The sequence below is a fragment of the Callionymus lyra genome, chromosome 6, assembly GCF_982586985.1.
Source record: "Callionymus lyra chromosome 6, fCalLyr1.hap1.1, whole genome shotgun sequence".
NCBI classification, from domain to species: Eukaryota; Metazoa; Chordata; class Actinopteri; order Syngnathiformes; family Callionymidae; genus Callionymus; species Callionymus lyra.
This window is the reverse complement of record NC_141823.1, coordinates 21,795,652-21,823,499: the sequence shown is the minus strand read 5'-3', so window position 1 is coordinate 21,823,499 and position 27,848 is coordinate 21,795,652. Positions and strand designations below refer to the sequence as shown.

At 38.4% G+C, this 27,848-nt stretch overlaps 2 protein-coding genes across 5 annotated transcripts; both read left to right on the top strand.

Moving 5' to 3' along the window:
• Positions 1-323: 323 nt before the first annotated feature.
• decr2 (2,4-dienoyl CoA reductase 2, peroxisomal) lies at positions 324-3,671 on the top strand. Of its 3 annotated transcripts, none has more exons than XM_087793256.1 (10): positions 324-385; positions 862-966; positions 1,060-1,128; positions 1,593-1,644; positions 1,713-1,848; positions 2,143-2,267; positions 2,475-2,568; positions 2,649-2,753; positions 2,877-3,065; positions 3,257-3,671. In XM_087793256.1, the coding sequence occupies exons 2-10, from the start codon at positions 866-868 to the stop codon at positions 3,289-3,291; spliced, it is 906 nt and encodes a 301-aa protein (XP_087649382.1). In that variant the 5' UTR covers positions 324-385; positions 862-865; the 3' UTR covers positions 3,292-3,671. The 3 variants fall into 3 exon arrangements, with proteins under 3 accessions (XP_087649382.1, XP_087649384.1, XP_087649383.1); XM_087793258.1 differs by having other exon boundaries at positions 2,877-3,128; XM_087793257.1 differs by having other exon boundaries at positions 367-385; positions 865-966.
• Positions 3,672-4,193: 522 nt separating this feature from the next.
• rab11fip3 (RAB11 family interacting protein 3 (class II)) lies at positions 4,194-27,356 on the top strand. 2 transcript variants are annotated; one of them, XM_087794236.1, is made up of 14 exons: positions 4,195-6,597; positions 10,587-10,680; positions 13,102-13,178; positions 16,168-16,340; positions 19,197-19,397; positions 21,155-21,292; positions 21,736-21,771; positions 21,867-21,960; positions 22,044-22,288; positions 22,653-22,734; positions 23,484-23,621; positions 23,716-23,871; positions 24,479-24,619; positions 24,686-27,356. In XM_087794236.1, exons 1-14 carry the CDS (start codon positions 5,125-5,127, stop codon positions 24,797-24,799), a joined length of 3,162 nt encoding a protein of 1,053 aa, XP_087650362.1. In that variant the 5' UTR covers positions 4,195-5,124; the 3' UTR covers positions 24,800-27,356. The 2 variants fall into 2 exon arrangements, with proteins under 2 accessions (XP_087650363.1, XP_087650362.1); XM_087794237.1 differs by lacking the exon at positions 21,155-21,292 and having other exon boundaries at positions 4,194-6,597.
• The last annotated feature ends 492 nt before the right edge of the window (positions 27,357-27,848 follow it).

The following is a 27,848-nucleotide window of genomic DNA, read 5'->3' as shown; positions in this document are numbered from 1 at the left end:
TATTTTTTTTAAAATATTTTGTTAGTCAAAGTTTAAATTTAGTGCTACAGCTTGTATGTTTTATTTGTTCAGTAAAGAAAATACATATTATTTAGTAGTTAAGGAGTATTTATCACATATTTGGGATACATGTAGTCTATTCATTGCAAGGCATATATTGAACATAAATATACTCAAAATTACATGAAAGCAAGAGTGGGAAATGTAATTTGACAGATACAAATGAATAAAAAATGTGATTACAATGAACAATGTATGCACATTTTTTAAACGGCGTTAATGAAAATGATTCTTATTGGTTGTTTTACGTCACGTGGATTTAAGAGGGCCAGGAAGTGAAGCGCAGGAGCTGGATAAAGTCCATTCCATGAAATTCCAGAGGCATGTAAGTTAACGCGTTGCTTTTTTCATTTCCGTTTGTTTGCACTGTTACCTACTACAAAACTTAATGTTATTCAATTAATATTTCGTATGAAGGACAGTAGCACTCCGCTTTTCCGATTCATGTAGATATGCAAACTTTGTTTGTTTAAAGCAACGAACTCTTGCTATTGACAATAACTGTCCTCTCGTGTAACAAACCATTTTCTTATGATGGAGTTAAGTAATCCTGTCTGTTTGGCCCTCTGTCTTCTACATGCTGCTGCAGCACAAAGATGTCAATAACAATAAAGTTGACAGCGTTTATGTCTTAGTTTTTTTTCAGTTTTTTTTTTAATCTCTTTTTCATTTAATATGTATTTGCAATGTAGTTCAGACACGAAACGAACTAAACTATCATCTATATTTCATATAAACATCTTGAAAAAAAACCTATCTGCAATACTGAATGCTCATTATTTATGTTTTACTTGTTTCTAGCAGAATGGCTGAAACACTGGTGAAAGCAGAGCTGCAGCCCGAGGATGTTGGCTCAGACGACTGCCTGACGTCATACACTCACATCTATAGTCCTGAATTACTGAAGTACGTCAATGTCTTATGGATTATATATTATTCATCTGATTCAAAATTTTGATTAAAGTCATGTTTATCACATATTTATTTTTCTTTTAACAGAGGTCAAGTTGCATTTGTCACAGGAGGTGGATCTGGGATTGGTTTGAGAATTGCAGAAATCTTCATGAGGTGTGTGAAAGTGAACATGGCACCTGTCTCTCTTTTTTTGGTTGTTACAATCAGTGACTTTAGTATCCACCATGATTGTACTTGAAACCTCTCAAAATGAGTATTCTTCATATTTTATAGCTGTATTTCACATTTCTTTGTTAAAGTGAACTCCATTCATTTTTTATCAATGATGTTTTTCTTTCTCTCAGAAATCTTCTAATCGTTTAATTAGTCCACCCCTATAATATTAGTAGTACAAAAAGTAAGATATAGATTGTGTAATAACTCACACTTCCATAGAATGCTTAATTGTGTTTTAGATGCTTCACTTGCATTAAAAAGGCTATTAAAATTGCACTAGAATAAAGGTTTCCCCTTTCTTTCAGCTTCTTCTTGCTTCACGCAAAAGCAGTTTCTTACATATTATATTACATGTGTTTGACTCGTTCTTCTCCTGACATAACAGTATTGCTTATTTTCAGGCATGGGTGTGACACGGTAATTGCTAGTAGGAATATGGAGAAGCTGACAGAGGTGAGTGTTTGATTGGTAAACACCCCTGGAGGGAGAACTTCAAAAATTATGAATTTGCTTACTCGCAGGCAGCAAAGAAGTTGTCTGCCGTTTCTGGACGAAAATGCCTACCTTTGTGTATCGATGTGAGAAAGCCAGAGACTATTGCAGAAGCTGTGGACGAGACGCTGAAAGAATTTGGCCGTCTGGACATACTTATCAATAGTATGTGTTCTCTGATATTCAATCAATAAACTTAAAACATATAATGTTGTTGTTGGCTTTGAAAGTTAAGTTAAATATTTATATAGTTAATATTGAATTAATGTTCTGTTGGCTTTATTTTTAATGTTATTTACTATATAATTTGCCTACTTTACTTTTGTTTCCACGTTACAGCTGCATGTACATTGGTTTTTGTAGTTCAATTTAGTTTTTTAGTAGATTGCTAAACTAAAAAATTAAATTAAACATGATGAATCTAATGGTAGTCTTCCTTTCTTCTTCTGATGTACACAGATGCCGCTGGTAACTTCCTGTGTCCGGCCTCTGCGCTCTCCTTCAATGCCTTCAAGACTGTTCTCGAGATTGACACGATGGGAACTTTCAACGCCAGCAAGGTGGTGTTTGATAAGTGGTTCAAGGTACGTTGTCGGTGCTGCTCATCTCCTGCTAACATTTTGCAATCATTTACTCGACTTGGTTATTTTACCATCAAAAGCTGTACTGTTTGTTATGCTGTTTTATAGTTCTATACACCCGACGGATATCAATCCATTTTTAAGTGAATGGAATGACCTGTTTAAATGTTGAAAAAGTGTGTGTTTTTAACGTTGCCATCATTTGCGCAGGACCATGGAGGCAACATTGTAAACATCTCTGCCACACTTCCATACAAGGGTCAAGCTCTCCAGGTGCATGCTGGGTCTGCTAAGGCAGCAAATGGTAGGAGTTTATTTATTTTCTTTTGTGGGTGGGTGGGTTAAATTTGCAAATGTAAATTTGAAATGCTGTTTATCTTAAAGATGCAATGACAAAGCACTTGGCTGTGGAGTGGGGACCCAGTGGAGTGAGGGTCAATGCTGTAGCACCAGGGCCAATATCTGGAACAGAAGGCTATCGTCGACTTGGTATGGAAATTAATACCTTTATTTTTTGTACTGTAAATGTGAGTTTTGGGTTTTTCTGAATGCATTAGGGTGTAATATGCAAGAAGCCACTCAGTTACTCTAATTTGTTTTTCTATCCACAAGGTGGCACAAGGGCAGAGACCACTCATATGTTCCAGTCCATTCCACTACAGCGAGCAGGCAACAAAACCGAAATGGCCCACTGCACTCTTTTCTTGGCAAGTCGGGCCTCGTCATATGTCACTGGGGCAATCCTGGTGGCGGATGGAGGATCATGGCTGACTTCCTCCAACGACTTCTCCTCGATGTTGGGTACACTATCCTCTAAATCTGCTAAACTGTGAAAATGGGTCACCTGTCCTCCTGCTTACCCAGGTGTGTTTGAGGAGGTTTAGATTGAATCATACAAATTGAAAGGGGGGATACAAGTTTATTAAAGTGAATATTAAAGTGAATATTTATGCAAAATCATCAAATTAATGAGCTGCTTTCTTCTTTTTTAGGGATTTGGTCAGCAGAAAAGAAAAGGGACAAGTGATTGGTGTAAATGAAAGATTAATTTGCAGGCTAGCCAAGAAAGTATTTTTGCATTTCACAGTGTAAGAAGGCAATTAATTAAAACTAATTTTTAAGAGATTATCAAACTTTTATAAATGTATAAAGTTATTATTCTTCACATTTATCAGCATGTATTTTGCAGGGTTTAAATCCTGCCAAGGAGAATGTGCCGCTTTAATAAAATAAATAAATAAAAGAGTTCATGGTTGTACCGAGTTGTAGTTTTTCTTTAATTGTTGGAATGTTATGTATTTCCAAGATTATGTTGTATTCCTCAGTAAACTCAATTATGATGTGTTTTGTTGTACATGTCAAATTACACAATAATTGTGCCTAAAAAAATAAAATGATGGCCCACTCGACTGAATTTGTTTTTTAGAAATCAGTATGACTTGTAATAGTAAATTATTTGTCAATCCTGTCAAAAAATAACAAGATGTGTATGATTATAATGTGTATGCTTTTATAAAAACTAAACACCGTTGAAAAGGACTAGAGAAGATTGATATTGGCGACAATTTAGCTAACGTGCATTATGATAATGTGCACGGGAGGGCGCCAATATGCAAGCAACGTAAAATATTATTTGAATGTACCTGGGAATGACTTCTCAACGTGTTGAAATGTGGTCTTTAGAACAGAAGAGGTCGCTCTTTACACAGATTTCGCGCATTTTTTATTTATCTTGAGAAGAAGCCAATCCCAGCTATCTGGGGCGAGGGACGAATGCCACCGTGGTCGGGATATCAAATTTAAATGAATATTTTTTCTTAAGTGAAATAAGGAATACTTTTGTTTTTGATATGGGGAGGTGACTGCGGGGTGCTGCTTGTGCGCATGCGTGAGACGTCATCGGCGTGTATGCGGCTAGAGAGGAGGAGGAGGGGGAGGATGGGACACTGCTGATGCTGATGATGCTGTCCCTGTATATGATCAACATCGCTTCTGCCAAATTATGGGATGTCTCCGACCTCCTCACTGACCCGTTCCAGCTACATTAAGGACCAGGACTTCAGCCGCGGGTCTGTTCGTGTCACCGGAGCAGACATTTCACGAGGAGAACGCTGGGTTTCGGCTCGTCCCTCGACTGGCCTGTCCTGTGACTGACACAGGTGGATTTCAGCTGGAAAAACTGGGAACGCGGATATAATCTTGGACCTTCTCCCCCAGCGAATATGGCAACAAGTACATCTTTTACGTCGTTTATTTAACGGGAAACAACACCTATTCTTTGACTCGCCAGCGTAGAATGCGAAGTGTTTTTCGCGGCGTTTGGCTAATAGGCTAATTTGGCTAGCTAGGCCAGTGACAGGGAGCGAGATGCTCGGGAGAGGACTTAGTTTCGTGTAAAAGATCTGTGTTATCGAGCCAGAAAAACACTTCGAATCCAAACCTTGTCGCTCGTATGGTAAGTCAGCTGGCTTCGGGTCTAAGAATACCTACTGAAGAGGCTAATGTTGACAAACATAACGCACGGAATTGGACTAACGTTTGAACAACTGCCCAAGTTATGTCCTTCATATCGACTTTAACTTCATAAACTTCACGTTTTTCACGTTGTAATTTATTCTGTTTCGATACAATTGAGGATCTTATTGAGAATATGATTGGTCATTATGTTGACATCAATGAATTGGTTTAATCAAAAGAAACAAACATTCATATAAGAATTATTATCCTTACATTGGTGAACTGGTTCTTTGTCCTCAAAAGTTAAGAAAATAGATATGCAAGTTCTTCAGGGGAAAAGCCTAGTTTAAAACCATGCCATTGGATAAGAGGACGAGAGTTTAGTCCTTGTGTAGACTTCTAAATGGAGCCAGCACTCCTGTCTGGCCCTCTGGGGCACACACAGTGGGAGCCAGAACAGCCATTTCCTTTTGGATTTCTAGCTCTGGATTCCGACAATGGAGGTGTGCTCTGTCAAAACAAGAGTGGTCAGACGGGTTTGGATTTCAGACCTGGCGACCTGGATCTAAATTTGCAACAAAAGACAGAGAGCCAGCTTGTGGAGCTGGAAAACCACATGGACATCTCTAGTTACTCTTGTGAGGATGTGTTGTTTGAAGAGGATCAGCCTCCTTCTCTTCTCGATACTCATGTTGAAAAAATATCTGACACTGAAAGAGTGGATGAAAGCGGTGACTTAACTCTGTCGTGGTTGTTTTACCCTGAGTCGGGTGACAAGTCGAACTTCGCTTTCAATGAGCTGACATCATCCAAAATGGACTTACTCAGCAAAAAGTTGTCACCATCAAAAATCAATTCAGAGGAATGCTTAGAAGATCCTCATTTGTTGGTGAAGGTCCCTTCAGATGAGCAATCTCTCCCCACCACAGAGATGGCAGGTATTTTGAATCCACTGGGTGTCAGCGAGGAGCCGATGGACCCGTCACATGACGAGAGGGAAGGCCTACCTCCCACACATGACTGTGAAACTTTGTCACCTGAAACTGGAGACTGCAGTTTGTTCCACGATCAAGTGACTCTGCCTGTAACCAATCGCCTTGCCCTACCAGGTTTACAAGAAGGCAGCCTCCAACACAATCATATCAGCACGCAACAGGACCGCTGTGAACTATCTGTGCCTTTGTTGGATTTGGACTTTACGGATTGTGAGAGTCTAGTAAGTTTGTGCCCGGATCGTCCTCTAAACATTTCAGACGCACCCTTGGATTTTTCAACGGAGGTGGAGCACACAGATTCTGTCTTCACAAATCAGACTTTGCAGCAACAAGGTGCCAATGATTCAACACTTTTATATCAACAAGCTGAACCTCCATCACTGACGGAAGATGCCTTTACTCAGCCTGAAGCCACCGGTTCCGCTGTCGAGCAAAAGGCCACAGCATTGATGGAAAACAAAGAAGGAATTCAGGAGGATGAGGTAATGGCTTTTGATCAGTGCTCGGCCAGTGATGAGCTCCATGACGAAGGCACTTGGGACTTGAAATCTTTAGGAGGGGCTCACAACGATGGTGTTTCTGACACGGAGGCAGAACAGTGGGAAGACAGTAGTTTAACAAAAGTTGATCTCCTCAATGAGGGGACTTCCTTAGATTCCTCAGGTCAGGAGTTAAACGCCTCGTCTTACGAGGAGAGATGGACCAAAGACGAGACGAGCTCCCAGATAGTGGGAGAGGATTCACTGCCAATGGTTTCATCTGCGAGCCCAGCAGAAGTCTCACCTTTGAAACCCGTGTTCGATGCCTTGGACCAAGATGGGGACGGATTTGTTCGCATCGAGGAGTTCATGAAGTTTGCCGCTGCTTACGGAGCTGATCAGGTGAGACATTTTGTCTTATTGTCTACGCCTTGAAGTCCCACTTCCTGCTATCTTTCAAAGTGCTTATTCAGTTAACGGTCCATATCTCTAAATTGCTTATCATCGATCTGAACTGAAACTCTAGGAGCTTCCCCTCAATGCAATTATCTCACTGCTGAAACGTGTCGATCTCAGAGGCATGTGCAGATCATTCTGTACCCATGAGAAGACGTTTTCTTCAATCCCATTGTTTTCCTGGAGTGTAATTATATACACAGTAATTTTTGTTTAGTTAATTTAAATGGTGTTCCTCTCTAATTACAATCCAAAGCATTTAAAAAAAAATTAACAAATCCATATCCTGGTGTGATATTGGTCTATACGACTGCTGAATGAACATCAAAGAAGACAGGATTTGGTTGATGGTAGAGATTAGTCTGTTCAGCATATTGACAATGATAAAATTATCCCATGGCCAGCCTTACTCCATATGTCAAATCCAGAACATTAGCTTGCCATTTAGAAGGCAGCCTGTTGTGTCGGGATTATCTCCAGCGGCACGATTGAGAGATTCCTCGCCTCATTTGATCCCCTGGAACATATGAATTTGATCTGAGCTTTGCAAACCATTAAGTCGGGAAAATAAACTATACTATCCTGTTTTCCTTCATTTCAAATCAACTCGCATCCTCTTGAAGAAAGTGTGACTCATTCTTTCAACATACAGTTGATTTAACATGCAGGCTGGTAAACATTGAGCAATGAAAAATACCCGGACATTTGATTTGGATGTAACCTGGACAATTTTATTAGTTGATATTAGGATGTTTTGTTGCCGACAAAAATCTCATTGCCATCTATGATTATAATCTTATTTTACCAAAACATTTTATAGATTTTTCTTCTAGGTGGACATAAACCAGTTTTGGTATAATAATTTAAGATATTATTTAGTTTAGTTATAAGTAACTGTAGGAATAAGATAAACTAGTGGCAGAGGATAATCACGTTATTGGTTGTGTGTTTTCTGCTGGCGGCAAACGTTTAGAATCTTTGTTTTTACACACAATCCAAACAACAGGTCCTATTTGTTGTTAAATAAAACTGGTTGTGAGTTGTGGTTTATTTAGACCTTCAGGAGCCAGAGTGTGTCCTTCCTGGAACTACGTCCTTGTCACTGTTGGAGACGCACCAAGCGTGGGTGTTTTTCGCCTCACATGGAAACCGTTTTTAAAGATAACATTCTAAAATAATGGAGCAGGAATGAGGTCGGTTTCTTCAACATAATGTTAGCTTGATGCCTTATTCTGCAAAAAAATCTTGGCTTACAAGAACTTTTACATTTTAGTTAAAGTATGAAAATCTAGCGTATTTGTCTTTAATTTAGCAGACAGACTGGTCCATTAATTCAACAAGTGATTTCTTAATACATAAACACATACTTGTCTTCACTTTGGAAAGCTGTGAAAATTAACTAAATAACTAATAACAAAATGATTGAAAACACAAAATAAGTTATTATTATGATTCAGTCTGTTGGCATCTTTGGTCAGATATGCTCACAGTAGTTGAACACAACCTATTTTTCCTGAATGGGTTTTGACCCAAATTCTGTACAAAAGCGTCCATGAACCACATTGTGGTGTCTGCTCTCTTGTCGGGCTACTTTGTCCCCCCTCAACCCACCCCACCCACTGCTTTAGTGTGCAGTCCTCTAATCCACAATGGAATGTCCCATGCCCAAAATCGTCTTGTTGTACATGTTTTTTTGTGTTCACATTGTTTCAGTTGGCTTTATGTTGCTATGCTGACATTTTTCTTTTGTGCCGACAACTTTTAATACATTTACTTTTCCATCAAATGGGCTTCTACATGTCACCTCAGATCTGTGTCAGGGCGGTCAGGCGTGTCGTGACAGTGATTGCACAAACATAAAGGAACAAGAAAAGCTAATATGGGCTTTCTGTTCTGTTAAATGAGGGTCTGATGATGGTGCGTCTGTGCTCGGATCTCATCATGGTCAGAGGTTTCCTTTAAATCTACAAAATGCTTTTCATGTTTGCTTTTGCTGTAGTTTGTGGGATCTTCTGCTGCTCTAGACTTAACTGTGATAATCATTATATAAGACTTTATTGCCATTTACAGACAAATTGTGAGTCAGAAAATGAAATTGCTTCTTTTACTGATTATTTGACACAAATTAGTAACCATGGTGGTTACATTTGGGGGTGTGAGATAATATTGATACATTTACCAGCATATTTCAGGTTTTTATTACTATTCCATTCTTTCATAATGGTTGTTTCTTTTTTATTTCTAATTTTATTTTCATACAATATCTTTTATGGTGTACATTTCAGTAAAGTTTGTATAAAAAAAAGTTGATTTCTTAATTTTACAGATAACATGCAAATAGTCCCCGGTGTTTGTTCATCTTTGTTTCAACCTTAAAATATTGCTGACAAATAAAAAAATAGTAGGATGAAATGAATGTGAAGTACTATGACTAAAATTTTCTCTGGTTTCTGAGACCACTGTTGGTAACAAAAGGGCACTGAAACCCTCATCCGGGTGTCATTTTCATTTCTAAAAACCACGCGTCATTACATATTGTTTTTCTCAGCTTACGCCGAAGAGTGTTTCTGAATCTCTGAGTGTAAAGAAAACCATTTCCTGTGACACTAGATGCTTCTTTCTGCAGTGGAAAATTGAATAATCAAACACCCCCGAGTAAACCTTCCTTGCCGTTATTCTTGAAAACGGTAACCAACCCACACTGTGGAAAGGTTGTTAAAGCAAAGTTAAAACTGTACTTTACTTTGTCAAAATGAACGCAGCTGTCTTCTCCCTTCATAAATAAACTCAGCTACTTTGGTCTCTCTCTAAATAAACCTTGAGTCATCAAACTCGGATCAAAAGATGTATGAGCCGCCTTAACTTAAGGCTTTCTAAGTAGATTACATTGTGTTTAAGACAGACGTATACAATGAAAAGTCTGGTTTTGTCAAGGACAAGCGACCTGAAACTCAAAAACCTTAAATGACACGAGCACAGACTCCCGCCCGTCTACTATCCGTCCATCAAGCGTGTCTGAAAGTGAAACAGTGTAATGTTGTCATAGGGGTTTTGACCTCAAGTTATAGTTGTGTGGTAGGTTGCAACATAATTAACTATTTTATTGTATTTTGTTGCCTTTAAGACTGCTTTTTTTGGGTTTTTTTTTTAAAAGAAAGATGGTCATGATGCCAGATCATTTTATCCAATATAATCATAAACAATATTTCATTTTTTTTGGATTAATATCATCAATAGAATTGTCTTTTTTGTGTGTATTTTTAAATAAAAAACAGTTGCTGCAGTGCAGAATTATCATGTTGTGGTAACCAAGAAAATAATTAATAACATTATTGACTTTACTGGCAATGATTTCTAAAATGAATTGTAAAGGAGGAATAAAAGTACAAGTAAAACTTAATAATAAAATATATCAATATGAAATAAAATAAATAAAAAGGTGAGTCAGCCAAAAAAGATTTGTTAAGTAAGAAGTTCCTTTAAAAGAACAACGTTTTTTAAAAACATTTTTGCTGAGTTCAATTAAATATTGAAGGACACATATTTTTTTACCTTTTTACAAATCCAGCTCCTATTGTGGGGTGGTTATTGTTGAGGTGCAGTTATTGTTTCTGTGGAATATGTTGCTTCCTTTTCCCCTTCAGCTCAGATTTCATTTTTTTCCTGAAGCTGACATCATCTTGTTTCCATGGTTACTGACTGTGGAAATATATAGAATGTGATGCACTTATGTAAGAAGAACAAATACAGATCTACCAGAGCAAACCTAGCTTACAGATTGGACATTTGACACAAATTATACATGTATGTGCAAAACAACATTTGTATGTTACTCTCATCATCATATTCATTACTCTGAGCATAAATACATGCTTTTATGGACTATTCTACTCAATATACTTCACTGATATTGTTATGTGTTTTTTGTCAACCAGGTGAAGGATCTGACCAAGTTCTTGGATCCAAGTGGTCTTGGTGTCATCAGTTTTGAAGACTTCAACAGAGGAATCTCTGCTATCAGCAACGGAGGTTAGTCACTTTTCCTTCTCCTCCAAAAGCTGGTATGTCAGTAAACCTTCATTTGGTTGTATCCGACCTCTCTTGACCTCTCGACTCCCTCAATTGTTGGACTTAATTGTCTTGTTTTGAAACCCCTGCTAACATTCCTTTCTTAGTGATATTGAGGCTTTTAGAAGGTCATGTTTTATTGTGTGGTTGTGTTTTTTTCTCTCTCTCCAAGTCATTTGTTAGAAGTTTTTTTACTCAACTTTTTGATGTATTATGTTACATGAGAAATTAAGAAAGTTGAATTCAAATGGAATAAGATCCTTTTTCCTGAGCAATTTGGATTCATAAATGAAAATCTGAGCTTTTTTATGATGCCAGGTCGATTAATAAAGTAATGCTAAAACATCAACATATCTTTTAAAACACACGCCTAAACTTATAGTGAGTTTAGAAACTTCCTAAATTTTTCCAAAAATGTGAAAACCATAAGTGTCCCATGTGTTTGAAAGGGTGTTACCCTCTGTTGATGTCACATTCGATTTTGAAGAATTTTATTCCAACTTGTTTGATGGCAGAGAGGGTACTAATATGAATATAATACATGGAGGTAACTTCAGATTTTGGGTGCCATCGTTTTACAATTTAACCCGACCTTAAAACAAAAACACAATCTGTGAAGATATACACAAGCTATTATTTCAGTTGGAATATAAAATCAGGTCAAATTGACAAAGAGCAAAAGTAACTGAATATAACAAATTAATGAATACAGTGCTCACTTTTTGTGTAAAACTTGAATCAAATTAAAAGAAAATTCCATATTTTCTTGTTTTTTTCTTTTACAAGTTCACCTGACATCTGAGCTTTGACGCACAAAAATGTAAAGCCAACGTTATTACAGACTAAGATGTCACGTCTGCTTGATTTTAACCACTCTCATTATTTAATACACACCATAACAAGATAATGATATATTTCAGCACTAATAAAGTCTCATATATTCATTCTCCTGCTCATATGGCGTCACCTTGAGTCACTTTCCTATACTTTATCGATACGTCAGCGGGCTCTTTCTGGAAGCTTGATGGGTTGAACAGCTCTGATTACTCACATCATTAATAATGAATACGTCGGGAGGCAAAAGAAGCACAAACACATGCGATGATTGGCCACTAGTGAGAGAAGCCGTTTGGGTGCACGGAGTATATTTCACCTAAATTATTCACTGTCCTCTCTCTCACTGTCATGTGCCAGTTGTGTCCCGTTACTCTCTGCGCCACAACATTTATCGTAAATCTCAGAGATGTCCGTGTGTTTCCTGACTTGATTGGTCTTCACTTTCACAAGAATCAAACTACAATCCAGTTTTCTTTCTATTTTAGTGAGTGCACCTAAATTGACCTCTGGTCACAAATTAAGTTTAGTTAGTTTAGTTGAACTCAGTAGTGGCTATATGATCTAAAACAAAAACAATGATCTTTACTTCTTGGCTTATTTGCTTACTGAAGCATGTTACAAGCATGACATTTAAAGGATATTTAGGTTCCTAAATACTTTGTTTTGGGTTGATTGACTGAGTGAAACAACTCGCATAGGTGAACAAAAGCTCTTGGCGGGAAAGGGGGAAAATAGCTTTTCAATGGGTCTTCTCCTCTCAGTAGGGTTCTATTCTCTGGTTAGTTTAATAGAAGCAAGAGCAGCAGTGGCTAATGGGAGTCCAGCGTGTCCGTCTCGGGTTACGTTGCTTATCTGCAGGAGCGTTTACACAGAGGACTGCATTGACTTGAGTTTTATTGTTGGTTGGGGTTTTATTTTACGTCATGTTTACGTGCAAACCCTGCTCAATGTCAGCTGTTTTATACAGCAACAAACTCAAAATCTGCTGAATTACTTTGTTAATCATGGACTTGTATAGCAGTCTATTCCACATGAGGTCATCTGACTGTTTATGTGGCCCTTGTGACGACATTTATGATTCATTTCATAAAAGCTTTTTTTTTATCCATGTTTTATTATTTTTATATACACATTTTAATCAACTGTTCAATTCAGTGAAATTGCCTTTAATTCGCCAATTCAATAATTTTACCTGTGGATATCCTAATTTTATTTATCGTCCTTCAAGTTTTCTGAACACATTTCATTTCATACTCTGTGTACAGTATGTCAGTCTGCATGATTATGTACCGTAACTTATCTGTTCTGAATCTTTTTATGCTTTACATTCTACTCTTAACTGCTTTTTTGCACATTTCGTTCTTCATCATTATCTTTTCACTTATTAGTGTCAGTGTGTTCGGAAAGAGTAAAAACATTCTAAGTAAATCCTTACGGTTTAGCACATTTTCTTATGAAGTTTATCAGTGATATGTTGACAGTAATTGTCTAACTAGTTCTTTCAACATTCTGTACGACTGTACAACATGTTCTCTGCTCTTCTAGGCCTGGAGCCACAACTGTACAGTGTCAGCTACTCGCCAGGTGACGGAGCGGTCAGCTGTCCGGAGGAATACGATGAGGTGAGGAACCACACACTGGCGACTCTGGGTGGGCGTGCGATCCAGTTGATCCCTTCCCAGTTCCCACTGGTGAGCCTGCACCACAAGATGTGAAGGACGGCTTGAACTGCTGCTGCCCTCGTTTCTCCTGCTGCAATAGGGCAATGCTATCATTACCAGAGAATGAACCGCCTGGTTTGGCTGACAGACAACAACATCTGGCCGTCTATCTAGTGTTCTTTGACAAATATTGAATTTGAAGCGATGCGAAGGCGTTAGTGCATGTGTGTGGATGAGTGTTTTTACAGTTGCGGTGGACATATTTGGAATTCCTGCCTCCTTTCTTGCTTTAGACTTGTATATTTAACCATGGTCGAGCTGCTGGCTTCTGCAGAATGGAAATGTTCTGCCATTGTTTGCACTTTGAGCCTTGAACCAGGATCACTTGTTGTGTTAGCCCCCTCAGTTGGCGTGGTGAAGAACTGCAGTCAGATGTAGATGTCTCTTTACTTTTACGTGTTTACGAGTTTACGTGACTCTTCAGCTGATTAAGAATTTCAAGTCTACAAGTGAGTACAGACATTAGAAGGTGAATAAACAGTGATCGAAAAATTGGATAAAAAAACATGATCCATATCAATTAGCAACTTTTTTAGTTTTGTTTCCAAGCCTAAAATACATGTCTGCCCTGGTGCTGTGAAGCAAGGGCCTTTATTGAGCCAACAACTGCTTATTTTATCATTCTTTAACTTTTCACTGAGAACATTAACCTTAAGGGCAAACATTTATCTACATAGTAATATATTAGCCACAGATTAACCACAACTCAAGGCAGAAAAAACACAATTTGATTATTTGTAATTCATCTTAATGTCTAAGTATTTAAGTTCAAAATAATTTATATCAGATACTTTAAATCGGGTATTCTTTCCTTAAATTCTTTCAATCTACCACAGGACTATACCAATGGTAATTAACATTTTGAGATACAGTACTTGGATAAAATATGAAACTAGTTTAATTAAATAACCTCGTCTGATCTTTCTTAGTAAAGGTGTATCCTTGTATTTCTTTTACTCCTTGTTTATTTGAACTGCAATCCACTATTTCTCAGGATGTTTTTGCATCTTGAGAGTCAACATCCCACCTGTGCCGCCTCAGCCTTGCTTTTACTCGCCAATCTTGGCAGAAAGCTTCCACTTTTCTCAATAGCTGCACTGTTAATGTTCTGTTTGCTTTTAAAACAAGAAAGGTGAGGCTGTTCAGCTAATGCCTGGCATATGTGCAATGTAAGACCCAATCTATTCCGCTTTTGCTCACAAAAATGTACGACCACTGCAGTTTTACCACCCTCTGCCCTTATATTAACTGGATGTATGAACTGGAGCGAACTGCTTGACTGGCTTTGTTTTGCTTGCAAACCTGTGTTATCCCTTATTTTGACTTGCAAGCTGTAGACAGGATATTGTTGTTCGGCTGTTAAATGATTAGCAGGTCACCGCTCTGACTTCCAGATAAATGTCCTCACCTCACTGCTTCAGACCAGGATCATTTCTGCAGTCAGACTAAACAAAGAGTGACATCTCAACCACAGGGGAAAAGATTAATACGTCCTCCTTTGAATTTTTTTTTTTTTCCTCTCCTACGAGGAAAATGCTGGTCAACAAATTGTCACAGCAGCTGACTGCTGCTTCTGTGGACTTTGTCACTGTCTCCGCCCCCCTCTGACCACCCTGCAGAGTTGAAGTAAATAGTTTTTCATTCCCAATTATGCTGCTGCACTGAATGTGACCGTAAGGCAACAGTAGCGGGGCTGCTGTGAGAATGTGCTAAATGTCAGGAACGGTTTCCTGTCACAGTCGTCAGAGAAAGAATGGTTTTGAGCACTTCGGAAATCCCTCTAGGCCAGACTGCACCTGATGCTTCATATGAACTGGTATGTTGTGCTTTTTTTTCCAGCAATCTTCTTGACTTTATCGTTTCAGACAGATCACTGTGTTGATGAGTGTCTCGGGGCTTTATCTCTTACTACTTGGTTTTATTGCTCCGAGTTGTTGACACAGCAGGTTTGAAACCATTTCTTGTTGCGTGGTTGTCCTTGGTGACCGTCTGTGATCGCTTTGAACTACTGGTTTTTTTTTTGTACCTTTTTTATTTGAACACAAAAATGATAATGACTTTCACAAGGTTTTTTTGTACTTACAAACAGAAATCCTTCTCACACTTGAATAGTAACATTTCAAACCTCGGGTTGGTTTGTTTGAATCCGTTTTTATCAAACCTCCTTGTCAGAGTTTGTATATTATTAAATTAAAGTTATGAAGGAACTTTAATACCACTAACTCCAACGTATACGACTTCTAGCATGCCCTCATGATTGGTATTATTGGTGATTCTTATTCTAGAAAGGATCTGGACCTGAGAGCCACATACCAAAATTAGATTCTATTTATGCACAATGTACTAACGAGTAAAAAATATATATTTTTGATGTTGCTAAATTAAAATTTAAACGAATAACAAAAAGTTTAGGCCCTTTTCGTTTGTCTCTTTTATTTGAGTATTTATTGCATTTAAATATTAAACCATGGGGTAATAAAAAAAAGATTTAAAGTACCTGTAAACTAATTTAGTTTTTTCATGAATTATATGTAGAAAAAAAGGATTTTAAAATCAAATTATAAGCTTTTAGTTGTTCTTTAGCTGCTATGCGTTTGTATTTATATATTAGTTATTGTATTAGTTTTCCCATAATATTAATCCACTTTTTATTCGTCAGTCTGTTTTTGTTACGGGCTGGACTTGCCTTTATATCAGTCACAATATATTTTCTGGCCTCGCACTGATCTAGATGAAGCTGCTTTGATAATAATTGTCTATGAATTTTGCACAGGAAAAGTTTCGAATGTCTATGATACAAAAGGTGTCGCATCTATCCTAACTATATTTCCCTTTCTTAAGGTATTTTTGTTTTCTTCCATGTTAACTTTTTCGTTCTTCTCTCCCACAGCAGAATGAGGTGACAGACAGTGCCTACCTGGGCTCTGAGAGCACCTACAGCGAATGTGAGACCTTCACCGATGAAGACACCGGCGCTCTCGTCGCTCCAGAGATGCACGAAGATGTGGACGCCGACAGTGGCATTGAGGCGACACTTCATGACCCTGAAGACAGCATGAACAGGTTAGTCAAAAAAGCAACAAGCAACATTGATGCGACCTGTTAAATGCAGCTGTTATGAGGGATGTATTTTCAGTGTCAACAGGACACTTTCAAACAAGGTCAGGAGTTTTGACCTTTTCTGTCCATAAATACATGTTTATAGATGCGGGATCAGTCAACACTCTCGTTCTATTTGGGTCAACAGACAAGGAGATTAAACGGCAATAAATAGACAGCGGCACTCTATTTAACCCAGCTTCTGTGATGCAACAGGTGAAAGGAAAAGGACTAGTGTTTGCTGCGAAACAGCCACTCACTGTAAAACACTAACAAAAAAGAATTGAGTCTTGCTTTGTTTAGTCAAGACTTGTTTTTTATACAAGCAGCTTAGTTTTCTTGTTCTATGACAAACTCAACTGTATTTTTTATTGCATAAAAATGTGATATATTTAGATGTAGTGTATATGTGTTGTTTTAAATTAATGTTAAAAATTAGCAGGTGAATGACAAACATTGTATTAGCTGTGGTATTTGCTCCAATTATCCGATTTCTTACACATCCTGAATTATTTCTTGGATAACCTTGAGGTGCGTTAATTAAAAAATTCTGACTCCATACAGTTGCAGTTATATACCGATGCTACACACCCTTGTACAGCCCTACTTTGATTTATTCTTAAAACACAATTAAATTCCCTTATAAATTAATTCTATTATCTTTGGAGGACGGCTGGTGCTGTTTCAAATTGAAAAGATTTTGAAGCAGAGAGCAGACAAACTCAACACGTTTGCTAAAGGTTAGTTTGGGGAGCTCTGTCTTGCATCAGGACTTCCTGTTTTAGGCTTGAACACCAGAAAGTGCTGACTTTAGCACCTCCAGGTTTTTGTTTTTTTTTCGTAGCAAAGTCTGTCGTGACTTTCCAAAAAAGGAACCTTCTAGTACTCGACATCCTAAGGAAAATGACCAGACAGCTAATGGGACAACACACAGTTTTTCAACCCATTTAATCAAGAAATGTATGAAGATGTGAGGGCCTAGTAATTATGTTACAGCTTTTAAAAAAATTAGAATTGACTCCTAACTCATGGGGATTAAAGAGTGGAGTCTTAAAAGACACAAAGGGTGCTCTCACGTGGTCCACATCAGACAGTGGCTAAAAGACAAAGTCTCAGAGTGCGTTCTGAGCAGGGGATTAAGAGTCTAACAGGATTACCTCCACCCCCATCCCCCTGGTACTCCTGCATCACCACACGCATTCAACAAGTGGATAGTCAGCAGGACAGTCCGTTTGCGTCGCTCATTAAATCTGATTAGCTTCTTTCGGGAACTTGTTGTACCAATTGGCACCATCTTTGGGTTGTTAGCAACTGTAGCTAGAGAGCTAATTTATCATCAAGGCTTCGGAACATCTTAAAACGACAAAGTTTCCATTGTCCCCAACCTGGACGCCGGTCGTTTTGAATAGCCGTAACCTGTTAAAACTCCAGGATTCCGCTCTGGTTGTCTGGGGTTTTAACTCCAGTTGCTCCGAGGCATTCACGCCAGAGCAGCGGAGGGCGTTTAAGGATGCGTTCTCTTTCTTCACCGGCCATCTGTGTAAAAGACCTCGGTATGGGGCCCAGACCTAAAAGCAAGAAAAAGGGGTGAGTGGCTTGTAATTTGAGGCTCCATGGTTTGTCCTTAACTTGTCATTTGGTCCCATGGTAGAATCTCTTGAGAACTTACATTTGTCTGTGTTTGTTGTTCTCATGATGTTTCTGAGGATGTTACATAATGTTTGTCTCTAAATAAGCTTCTTATAGATAGTTCAGTTACTTTTTTCTAACAAGAAAAACATGCTTGTTTTAATGCTGCCTTCACTGCCTTATTTAAATTATGCATTACCTTTTAAAAAAAAAAAAAAAAAACACTGATAGAAATGCAACAGTTTAATTATAGGCTTTTGTTTCACTCAAAATAAACCTCCCGTGAACGACTTTCTGATTTAACATGGTTACGTAATCATGGTTCATGTTTGCAGGTTTGTTTTGGTTTGTCTGCAACACAGTTTTAATTGTGTGAGATTCCATTAGTCAGATTAACACCGAACAACAAAAATAGTTTTCATAAATAATTCCACTCCTAATGCTACAGAAGGAATACCTCAAACACATTTGCTTTTGGGCTACCATGTTAAACCCAAGGTTAAATCCAGAAGCATTATGTATTCATTTTCTTCATGTATTCATTGTTTTACTTCTCTCCTACTTTTCATTGTTGTTTCATAAAATAAAGTGAAAATATAATCCAGAAATATTTTAGGAATATTTTAAAACCTTTTTTTGTTTATTGACATCTTTTATGGTTTATACTCGAATAAAATGTGTATAAAATCAATAATCAGATTAAATAACCTTTATTTTTTCACTTTTTGTGACATTGCATAATTGTGCTTTACACGTGTATTTAAGTCATAGAATAATATATTAAGAATTATGTTCTGACACATTTTTACTGACCATTTTTAACTGCTGTCCGTGAAGAGTTGTGGTAATGGTCTGTGACATTGGAGCCTATAAAAACATGGTTTTTGCTGATGCTTGCATCCTTTTCCGGTTTGTGCTAAAGTCATGTTGTGTTTCCTGGTGTACGAGGTTGGAAAGACCCATTTTTTAGCTTTCCTGTTGAACAAAGATCAAGAGAAAAACTTGCCAAGTTGTCATCTAGACTGTGCTCTTTACCCCACTGACAAATTAAGAAAGTCAGTTTACAAGGTGAACAGAGGAGTAGAACTTGATTTTTAGATCATAAACATGATGTAATTCAAAGCATCCAAACCAAGTGACTTTAAGCTGCAGTGTCATTCAGAGATGTTCTAACAACCTGTATTCCTACAGGTTCTCCCTCAACTCTGAGCTCCATAACCACTCCGTGGTGACGGTGATCGGTGGGGAAGAGGAGCATTTTGAAGATTTCGGGGAGAGCAACACGTCTGAGCTGCTGCTGGAGAGCAGTGTGGATGTGACGGATGGCGTCGATGACTCTGCTCTGTCAACACCCCCCACGAAGGTCAACGGCTCCTCACTACTCTCCCCGAGGTACAAGCATTACACTTCATTACACTCTTAAAACGTTTATGAAAAATATCTGAGTGGGAGTTATCAGAAGTGTGTGTTGAGTAGTCACATGACTCAACAGATGGGAATGTGACTCATCCGTAACATGCTGTCAAATAGCACATTTTCTTCCTCATCTAAATGATAAGAGAGGCAACACTTCTCAGCTTTGTCATCCTGCTTCAAATGCTCGCAATGCAGTTAAGAGACAATGTTATTCCTCAAGTAGAGACTCCGAGGTCAAAACCTAGATAAGACCAATCTCAATGTGTCCTTTCTCTTCAGTGAGATAACTGAAGACAAAGTCCATTCCTTCACTCTTACTTTTGTATACTTTCTGCTCTCTGACCTTTTTTATTTCAACCTTGGATTACTAATCAAAATAATGTCTTTTTTTCATTCGCAAACTAGCACCAGAATGTGGCACAACTATACAGTATATCACACTTTTATTTTTATAACTAAACACAATATGGATTACTTACTTTATCTTAAGGTTAAGGTTAAGGTCTGTGTCTGTTCAGATATGAATTGGTTATTCTGATCTAAACTTGAGTTATTCATCATATTCATTTATTTATTTATCCTTTGCACTTTCATCCATCAAAATTCAAGTATCGTGGTTCAGTCTTAACCCAAAATATAATGATTTTTTTTTTATGTGAAACACCTTCCCTGGGACACTGGAAGTATTTAACCCATATGTTATCTCAGGGTTAAAGTAACCCGGAGGCCCAAAGGCAAACGTGTTTGTGGTATTTGGCTCGAGGTGAATTACCTCCCTGGCTCCCAGAAATACATACGCATTGGTGGAAGTCGATCACCTTGAGCCAAATGCTACAGAAGGAATACCTCAAACACATTTGCTTTTGAGACTCCGGGTCAAACCCAAACATTATGTCTTCATTTTGTTTGGAAGGAAACGTCAGATAAATGTTTTAAATACATAAAATTAACATTTTAATGTCAATTGTGAGTTTTAAATTTGGGTTATGTATCATTGGAGAGATTTTCTTTTAAAGCAAATAGACTTTATAGCCAATTCTGATGCCGTTCTATCGTCACTTTTTTGTTAATATCAACCCAAAACAAAAATCTGCATTACACCCACAGAATGTGAATGCATCACCGTGCACTGAGGGTATTTACTGCTGCAGGCACATCAATCACCCACTCAAACACTCTAAATCTTTTCAAACATCAGAGATTCTTAAAACGCAAACTGCTGCTCTGCCTCTTTGCTCCACAAATGAAGGTAGTAAATAAAACCCCACAGCACCTGACTGTCAAGTGACACTTAAAGAGTCTGTCATGTAACACAACTATTCTGCCGACATAAGCACAAACTGTAGCTATTTTGTTGCATAATACAGACCAACTCCCTCCCTAAATGAACAATCATATTTTTCTGATGATGTAAGGAGAAACCGGTGGCGTTTCTTGTGTGTGCAAGAATATGTTTCTTTATCTAAGCTGTTGTTACCTCTAGACACGAGAGACTATTATCACCTGAAAGTGTCACATTCCTTCTACCAGAATGTTTGGTTTCTGTTACTTTCTCCTGATAGTCAATCACAGTTTCACTGCACAGCCTGTTTTATGTCTGCCTTGCACTGTCCTTGAAGTCTACAACTTCTCCTGCACTCAGAAATGTTACCACCTATTTGCATCTGTGCCGGTCTGTCACTCACCGCTTCCCTCTTTCCCCTCATTTTCCTCCTTTTTCTTCCTCTCTCCAGTGCACCTGCTCCTCTCCCCGATTGTTTTCAGAGCTTCCTCAGGGAGGAGGCCCTGGACTTTTTCTGTAGCCAGTGTCACAAACAAATAAGCCGTCTGGAGGATCTCTCCACCCGTCTCAATTTCCTAGAGATGACTAGGTAACACGTCATTCACGACTCCTGTGTGTGAGTGTGTTTGCAGTGTTGATTTAGACTGGATTTGTCATGATTTTTCCAGTCAGCGCACAAGGGCCGATTGACAATTTCAATGGGGGTTATTACCTCTGCCAAGGAGGTTACGTTCTTGCTGCGGTTTATTTTTCTGTTAGATTGATACTTGGGTCTAAAACATGCTGAATTTATATTGAAGTTAACTTTATGGCTTTCAAAAAACACTTTGGTGTTCCTCTTGTGTGGGCCTTAGAGTGATTGTAAAGCAAATGTTTGTTTTCTTTGTGTGTCTGTGTGTGCCTTACAAGTGGGGGTACTGTGTTAGAAAAGGGCTTTAGAGGTTGGTGACATAAGCAACATCACACGGTGTTATCTCTTCCCCTCTTTTCCTTTTCTCTTCCTGACCATTTTCCTGTTCTCTTCTCCAATAGTGCGGGCAAGAGGCTGTCCAGCAAAAAAGTAGCAAGGTCAGCAAACACACTTCTCTGAATTGACTTGTTAGTAGCTCATTGTAGAGAGTTTGAAGAGTGGGATTCATGAGATGTTTACTTCTCGTGTGCAGACATCTTCTTCAGAACAGCTCAATGACACTGGACACGATGAGTGACCTGACGCGGGACATCTTGGAGCTCGCAGACAACGACATCACAGATAAGGTGAGGGCAACGCACCATGTTTTTTAGAGGTTATCGTTGCTCTATCTTGGCGATGCTCAGCTTTAAACTATGGCCACCGACAGGTGCTTCTCCTGGAGCGCCGCGTGGCCGAGCTGGAGAAGGAGTCGGAAGCATCGGGGGAGCAGCACGCGCGGTTGCGGCAGGAGAACCTTCAACTGGTCCACCGGGCCAATGCCTTCGAGGAGCAGCTGAAGGAGCAAGAGCTGAGCGCCGATGAGCTGCTCCAGCAGGAGACGCGGCGACACAAAGACGCCCTGAACAAGATGGAGAGGGACACGGGGATGGAGATGGAAAACATGCAGGCCAGGTACTGAACTGTGACAATAAATATACATATTCACTATTTACAGTTTAAGTATCATTTAAAGTCTAATTTAAATTGACTGCCTTTTTTTTTAATGCTTTTATTTTTCACGTTGGCGTAATACTCCCACCTAGTGGCTACTATGTCTATTGCAACCTGCTTAAAACGCGTTTTATAACGTTAAATATAATAAGCTGTCCACCATAGTACTCTAGTTGAGCTGACTCATAATGACATTACCAGAAAATCATACAAAAAAAATTGATAATGATAATAAAGAGGTGTAATATTCTTAATAACTGAACTAACCATGAAGAAGTTTTTGCTCTTTTAAGTGTACATTTCTAAAAAGATTTTTTTATCACAGGCTGCAACAGTTGGAGGAGGAGAACAGTGAGCTCAGATCGTGTGTCCCTTGTCTACGAGCAAACATCGAGAGACTGGAGGAGGTATTTGCTACTTTTTAGTTGTGTTTCTTGAACAACAGAACTGCTAATGCAATCTTATTGGATCACACTCAAGTACAATATTCTCCATCATCTACATGATCTTAAGTTTTAATGATGCAACTAGACCCTAACACTCTAACACAGAGCTGTATTATATAACATGAGAACATTTTGGAAAAATACAGAGGCCAAGAAGTCCAAGAAGTGTTTTTCAAAAGATATTAAATAAAAATGTTTGTCATTGGATATTTTATTTGAACAATAATATCAAATAATTATGCCAAAACATGTGCAAGTGATGAGTGAACAAAAACGATTTTTTTTTGAGGGACAAAAAGCAATCACAAATTTTTGCTGCGGAAAGAAGACACGAATGGAAGAAGAAACAGCTGGAAAAGGGAGAACGCTATGTCCTAAAAAAGTTTCTAACTGGATTTTAAAGTATCAAATTAAAAAAATCAAAATCAAATCAAATAATATATGCTTTTTTTGATTTGAAACATTCATACTAGATAAAATGTATGGTTTCACTCTGAACATCAGCCCTAATGGAACTAAGTTTAAAAATGTGAAGTGCCCATTACTTGTCTGAATCCTCTGTATCTTTCATTATTTGTAGATAGATAGATAGATACTTTATTCATCTCCTTAGAGAAATTCACGGTTCAGCAGCTCCAGAAAATGTTACAAAGAGATAGAACACAGAGACATGCAAGTATTCCTCTAAATATTTCTTGCGGATGTTTTAGGAGAAAAGAAAGCTGCAGGATGAGGTGGAGACCGTGGATGAGAGGTTGACTGAGGAGATGGAGTCCCGGCAAAAGATGGCTGACAAGCTAAGCCATGAACACAACAAGAATCACAAAGAGAAAGAAAGCACGCAAGAGGTCAGTGATCACTATCAGATAAGATCACAGTAGTTTGAGTGTTCGGTGTGGTGCTTTTTCCTGACGGCTTTTTCTTCTTATGACTCCATCACAGCTTATTGAAGACCTACGCAAACAGCTGGAGCAGCTGCAGTTGTACAAGCTGGAGGCTGAAGCAAAGCGAGGACGCTTTCCCGGAGCAGGACTGCAGGAATACCAAACACGCACACGAGAGGCAGAGCTGGAGCAAGAAATCAAACGATTAAAACAGGTAACACTTATCTTTACAAGGCCTTCTTTCATTTGAGTATTTATACTTGGATGCTGGGAAGGCCTAACTAAGATATTGTTCTTTTTGGGCTATATTTCCATCTGTTACTGAGTTCCAAAGAACATTTAACACAAATGTCAGTCCAAGATATCCTAGGTTTGTACGCATCATGATCTCTTTGTAAAATTGCAGCTGCCTTATTTTAAAGTTCTGTGTGTTTGCTGATACAGATGCTGTTGTTCTCTGACGTAACACAGAGAGGCACTGCTAATTTATTAACTATTTCCATAGCCATTACTTTACATTATTTTTGTATGGGTCGACCAACTTGTATTTACTTAAATGACTATTAATGATCAATTCTCAGGTTCAATTATACAGAAAACCAATAATAACAATATTTCAGGACTTTAAAACATTTTTTAATATATACAGTTGATATAATTGAACAAACCACGGGTAATGTAAAAATTGCAATTCAATCATTTCTTTTTATTCATTTCTCTTCTTCAAATTTAAATACTATACCTTTCTCAACATTCTTTGCCTGTTTAAAAAACCCTCCTTCAGTTGGGAACTTTAACCGACTGTGCATCTCTTTCTCCAGGACAATCGCAGCTTAAAAGAGCAAAATGACGAGTTGAACGGGCAGATCATCAACTTGAGCATCCAGGGAGCGAAGAACCTGATGTCTGCCTCCTTCTCAGACTCACTGGCCGCCGAGATCAGTTCAGTTTCTCGGACAGAGGTTTGTTGTGTAAAATCTGTGCTTTGCACTTTTTTCCACAGCTGACGTGTGACTCTCTTGTTGCAGTTGATGGAAACCGTTCATAAGCAGGAGGAGATCAACTACAGGCTCCAGGACTACATTGACAAAATCATCGTGGCCATCATGGAGTGCGACCCCTCCATCTTAGAGGTCAAGTAGAGGTGGAGGTGGAGGCAGAGACTTTGCTACCTATAACCAATCTCAACAATGCACTCGAGCTGTCCCCCTTCCCAAAAGAAGAGCAGTTTCCCATTTATGACAAATAAGCTATTTTATTTACAATTCCCCATATGTGTGCTTATTAGAGAGTGAATGTTGTTATCCTGCTGGGTGCTTCTGGGTTCTGGTGACCTCCATGTTTTTGGCTAGAGGGACCCAAGTTTGTATGTAAATGAATGAAGGAATGGTAGGTCTGTAAAAACAAAAAAAACATCACTTCTTAAAGAAAAGTCAATTTGAGTTTGTATCCAAAATTCTTAATTTCCAAGCTGTCCTCAAAGTTCCTCAGTTATCAAGTGTAGTGTTTATCCTAGTGTCTCCACGTGCTGAATTTAAATGATACAAATATATGAAGCACTGGTCATAAAATTGAGCTCCTTTCTCAGATGTTTCATGTTTGAAGTGCTGCCTAAAATAAGTATTCCCAGTGGACCCAAGTGAGGGGCATTTAAGTGGAGGCCTGGATAAGAAATGCCCAGAGGGTTATGTGTGTGTGTGAGTGTGTGCGTCGTACTCGTACAATGCTTTAAAGTGTGTTCTTACTTTGCTGCGTCACATTTATTTTACAATGAAACAGGATTTGTTGGGTCAGCTGGGCCGGATCGAACAAGCCCATCAAGTGAGAATCAACTTGAATTCCTCTGGTGCATATGGGAGATGAAGGGAACGTTTTGTTATTCTCAAATACGGCCCATCTGATCCAAACGCTCTCCTGCTGAGTGAAAGTGATCCCAGGCAAATTAAAAAAAACTTGTGTGACTTAACCCAGGCGGCATTTGACCAATAAGATGTGAAGTACTGAGCTGTTGTTTTTTTGCACATGTGTTTGCTTGGTTTTTGTGGACAATTATTTTGTATGAAAGAATCGAATGTTTTACATTATGAAGGGAAAATACTCAACTTGTTAAACTGTTATCTATAGATGACGTCACTCGATCTGTGTATGAAAGGACGAGGTTTGAAGATCCCTCAACAAAGAAAAGACAATGCTCTGAACTGTTCAACTGCTTCTTCACCATTTCTAAAACTCACAAACTGATGTTGGAATGCTGCCCCGCGTCTTTCATTGGACATTCTTCTACGGTTAAAGGTAGCCGACGTCACATCTCAATCGATGGCGTCGAGCACTTGCCCTGTCCACCTCTCACCCCACGGAGAATGGCCTTGGATGTAAATGACTTGTACATGGGAAGCCTTTTCTATTCTCACTCTAGATTCTAGGTATTTTTATAGTGTGAAGGAGAAAAGAATTGTTTTCGCTCACTGCAAAGCAATGATCTGTATCTTTCTCTAGCATGTAGCGTGTACAGTATGAGTTTTTTTTTTTCTTATTTTGGATCTCCTGCAGATATTTATTAATGACACAACTTGTGATCCACTTTGTGAGGGATATACTTGCTTAGGTTCATGGAGGGAGCATTAACAGTGAATCACCTGGAATCCAATTTTCTGTTCTTTCTTCTGCTTTTATAAGTTGTATCTCGGTGTTGTGCACAAACGCTTGAATATGACCTTTGTTGAGGTAGTTGCACTCTTCCATGATGCTAACGTCGCACTGACCTCTGCGGGGTTGTAATCGAAGTTAGAGCGCTGCAGTTGCTACTGTTGTCTTCCTAGATGAGGTCGGGTACTGCATGAAAACACTGTTTTTGTTCAATATCTGATTCACTTGCGTTAATACTGACAAGCTGTATGCTATGACACGACATAGTGGTGGAGTAGTTTGTCAGAAAGTCAACAATTGACACCTCATATATCTTAGTTTTAGGATTTGAACGAAGTGTTTTCTGTTGGTATTAATTAATCATTTAACATGGAGGATATTGAAGGCTGTAAAATAAAACTGGTACTGATATTTATCTACAAAGGCTTACAGGCACTAAGCAACAATAAGAGGCCAGAGATAAAGAAAAATATTCCCTCTAAGCAAAGTTGAAGTTGATCGCACTTTATCGAAATCAGTTCTACTTAATCTCCCTGTTTTTTGTTTTTTTTTAAACCAAAGACTCAATAGTTCTATAATGATTTCTTATTTTCCACTGATTCTGTAAAACGCTAAAGTTTACCCTGAGAAAGGAATCAACTGACCTGCTAGTCGAAACACTGTGTGTCTCTTACAGTGACAGAAGTTACCTGACCTTGAGCCCTGACACTACTGTCTTATTAATTACATACATTTTAATCTTAACTGTAAATGTGAACTTTATTCGGTGTTCCCAACTTGTCAATCTATTTTCCACTGTCCAAAGAAGAATAGATCCCCGGTGTGTTCAAAGACTTGTGAGACATGGAAAAAGGAATATTGTAGAAAACTGAAATTGTAAAACAGATATGTATAACTATTTTCAAAGATATATGTATAAAGTATAACAGTGTGGTTACAGCTGTACAATATTTTTGAAGATCCTCACATGACTTACTCGTAAATGTCCAGGAGATGAAATGTATTTCACTCATTGTAAAAAGGAAACTATAAAAGGATAAGTGAAAAATAAAGATTAAATGAAATAAAATTGCACTGTATTGTTGTCTTTTTTTATATTTCTTTGTAGGAGGACACTGCCAGTGCATCAGCGATTTCCAATACATTGACCTCCTCACATCCTCTGCTAAATGTTATGTTTCATTTACATTATCAGATCAGAGCGACATCCATTAGAAGTTTCAGTCTGGCTTCCGTAAACATCACTCAACGCAGACGGCCTTACTGAAAGTGTCCAGTGACATCATGATGTGATTCCGGTCAATACGCTGTTCTGGTTCTCTTGGATCTGTTCTCAGCCTTTGACACAGTTGATCACCAGCTCCTGACGAGAAGACTGAGAGATTAAGTGTTTGATGAAGTCTGTGTTACAGTGGTTCTCGTCATACCTTTTTCGGTGCAGTTTCAGTGTATCTGCCAATCAAATGAGGTCGAATGGGCGGATCTGTTGTGTGGGGTCCCTCAAGGTTCTGTTCTGAGTCATTTATTGTTTTTGTTGTACTTGAT